Source organism: Micromesistius poutassou, assembly GCF_964030765.1.
Source record: "Micromesistius poutassou genome assembly, chromosome: 9".
Lineage (NCBI taxonomy): Eukaryota > Metazoa > Chordata > Actinopteri > Gadiformes > Gadidae > Micromesistius > Micromesistius poutassou.
Window position 1 is genome coordinate 12859904 of NC_140279.1, and position 2500 is coordinate 12862403.

The 2500-nt window shown below is 49.4% G+C and overlaps 1 protein-coding gene across 1 annotated transcript in view; it reads left to right on the top strand.

Annotated features, from left to right (window-relative positions):
* The window catches only part of nr5a2 (nuclear receptor subfamily 5, group A, member 2), a 67250-nt gene that overhangs the window by 14815 nt on the left and 49935 nt on the right, over positions 1–2500 (top strand). The window contains exon 4 of the mRNA XM_084473339.1: positions 774–1522. Within this exon, the coding sequence (XP_084329465.1) occupies positions 774–1522 (749 nt within the window). The remainder of the gene's footprint in view (positions 1–773; positions 1523–2500) is intronic.

Genomic DNA, 2500 nt, shown 5'->3' on the forward strand with positions numbered 1-2500 from the left:
GTTGATGACAGATTTGGGAGTTTAGGTTTAGAGGATTGATGGATTTCTCAACAAATAAAGAAAAGGGTTTTTTTTGTGGCAGGGTTGTGATGGGAAATGTGGAGAATGACCAGAAGGAACGTGAGAATATATAATGACCGTCGTGTTTCTGGCTTGCTGTTATCACTGATGTGCGTATCAGTTAGCATAGCTGGTCAATCAGTTACTCTACTATCTATTACACCCACAGTATTGCAGTGAGTCAAAAGGTAAACCACAACACAGGTACAGAAGAATGAAAGGGAATCTCTCCATCTTAAATCAGCTAAATGGTTTGTTAGGTAACGCAGTTCACTGTATTTACTGATATACTGTGAACCCATTGGTCTGCGAGAAATTCAATGAAAATAAATGTCCATTAATATGAATATATGTACGATCGCATAAGCATGTGTCGTGCGTTTCAAAGGACAAGTGCTGAAAGAGCGATGAGTGGTACGCAAACACACGTGGAGGCCACCTGCACAAAGGAGAAATATGCAAATATGCATCACTTGAGAAATGCCGGAGCGAGAGGGGATGGGGTATAAGTGGCTCTTAATGCCTCTTCAACGAGCCGGTCGGCACATGCAGGAATCCTTCGGTAACACAAGATCCTTAAGCTTACAGTTGATTTAATTTCTTATCATTGACACTGAAGAATAGTGGAGAAAATGTGAGTTTTACGGATTGAATCCATGTAGAATCGGTGATTAACCGTCTCTTTCCTCTCCTTGTCGTCACCCTCCCCTCAGCCGTGCGTGCCGACCGCATGCGGGGCGGCCGCAACAAGTTCGGCCCCATGTACAAGCGCGACCGCGCCCTGAAGCAGCAGAAGAAGGCCCTGATCCGCGCCAACGGCCTCAAGATCGAGGCCATGAGCCAGGTGATGCAGGCCGTGCCCACCGACCTCACCATCTCCTCCGCGCTGCAGAACATCCACTCGGCCGCCTCCAAGGGCCTGCCCCTCAGCCACCACCCGGGCCACCACGCCGGCCACCCGCACCACCCGCACCACCCGCACCACCACCACCACCACCACCCGCACCACCACCCGCACCACGCCACCGCCCTGCCCCCCGCCGACTACGACCGCAGCCCCTTCGTCACCTCGCCCGTCAGCATGACCATGCCGCCGCACGCCGGCAGCCTGCAGGGCTACCAGGCGGCGTACGGACACTTCCAGGGCACGCGCACCATCAAGTCCGAGTACCCGGACCCCTACACCAGCTCGCCCGAGTCCATCATGGGCTACCCCTACATGGACACCTACCAGTCGGGCTCCCCGCCCAGCTTCCCCCACCTCATCGTGGAGCTGCTCAAGTGCGAGCCCGACGAGCCGCAGGTGCAGGCCAAGATCCTGGCCTACCTGCAGCAGGAGCAGGCCAGCCGGGGCAAGCACGAGAAGCTCAACACCTTCGGCCTGATGTGCAAGATGGCCGACCAGACGCTGTTCTCCATCGTGGAGTGGGCCCGCAGTAGCGTCTTCTTCCGGGAGCTGAAGGTAGGCGGAGCTCGGGGGTTTACTTTACGCGGCGGGGATGTGAACTGTGTGAGTTCCTACCATTGTGAGTGCTGGAGCATCGGACACACACACACACGGTAGGATAGGTTCGGGGTTGTTTTAGAGACGGCGAGGGCTGTAGGGTGGTGGAGCGTCGGACACACACACGGTAGGATAGGTTCGGGGTTGTTTTTCACAGTGGGGATGTAAACATAGTGCTGGAGTGCGGGACACACACATGGTGGGATAGGTTCGGGCGAAGTTGTGTTCCCGATGTTTAGGATTTTTCTTTTTTATTTAATGGATTTGTCTTTGAGGTTGATATGTGGTACATTTAATTTTTCAAGGTAGTGGGATTCACTGAAAAGAACATTCAGAATTCGGCCTAAAGAATTTATGAAATTTTCTTTGCTTTCCCATTTATTTTTCAAGATGACATATTTCTTGTATAGTTGAATTTCGACCATACATAGTGCTATACATCTGCTGATATCCTTTATAAATCCTTTATAATAATTTAATGATTATTTTTATATTCTATGGTATGTGTTTGCTGGGGATTCAGGGGGGCGGAGTCAGTTCAAGTCCAGTTCAACTGTGATCGTTTCGCTCGCTGCCTGATTAAAATTCATCAGCGGAGCATATTCACACTTTGTGACACATTTGGAATATGGGTTTTGAAAACTTTCACTGGGCGCTTCAGGCATTTTTCATACATAGTAACAGGGGTCCTAGACTGTGGTACTATGTGAACTGAATACCACTAGAAAATCTCCCTCAGATCTCAGTTGACACACTCTGTGTAAAATATATGGATATGTGAAGATGATATTCCCCTTTGGCACATTGTAATGGCCTCATCAAATTTGGCTTTTTAAATATTAAATTGATACGGCGAAACGTAGCAGTTCTCTGCAACACAATTTAATTGACAAAGACAATCTGGACGTTTATCATGCTTAATATTTACTTGGTGAG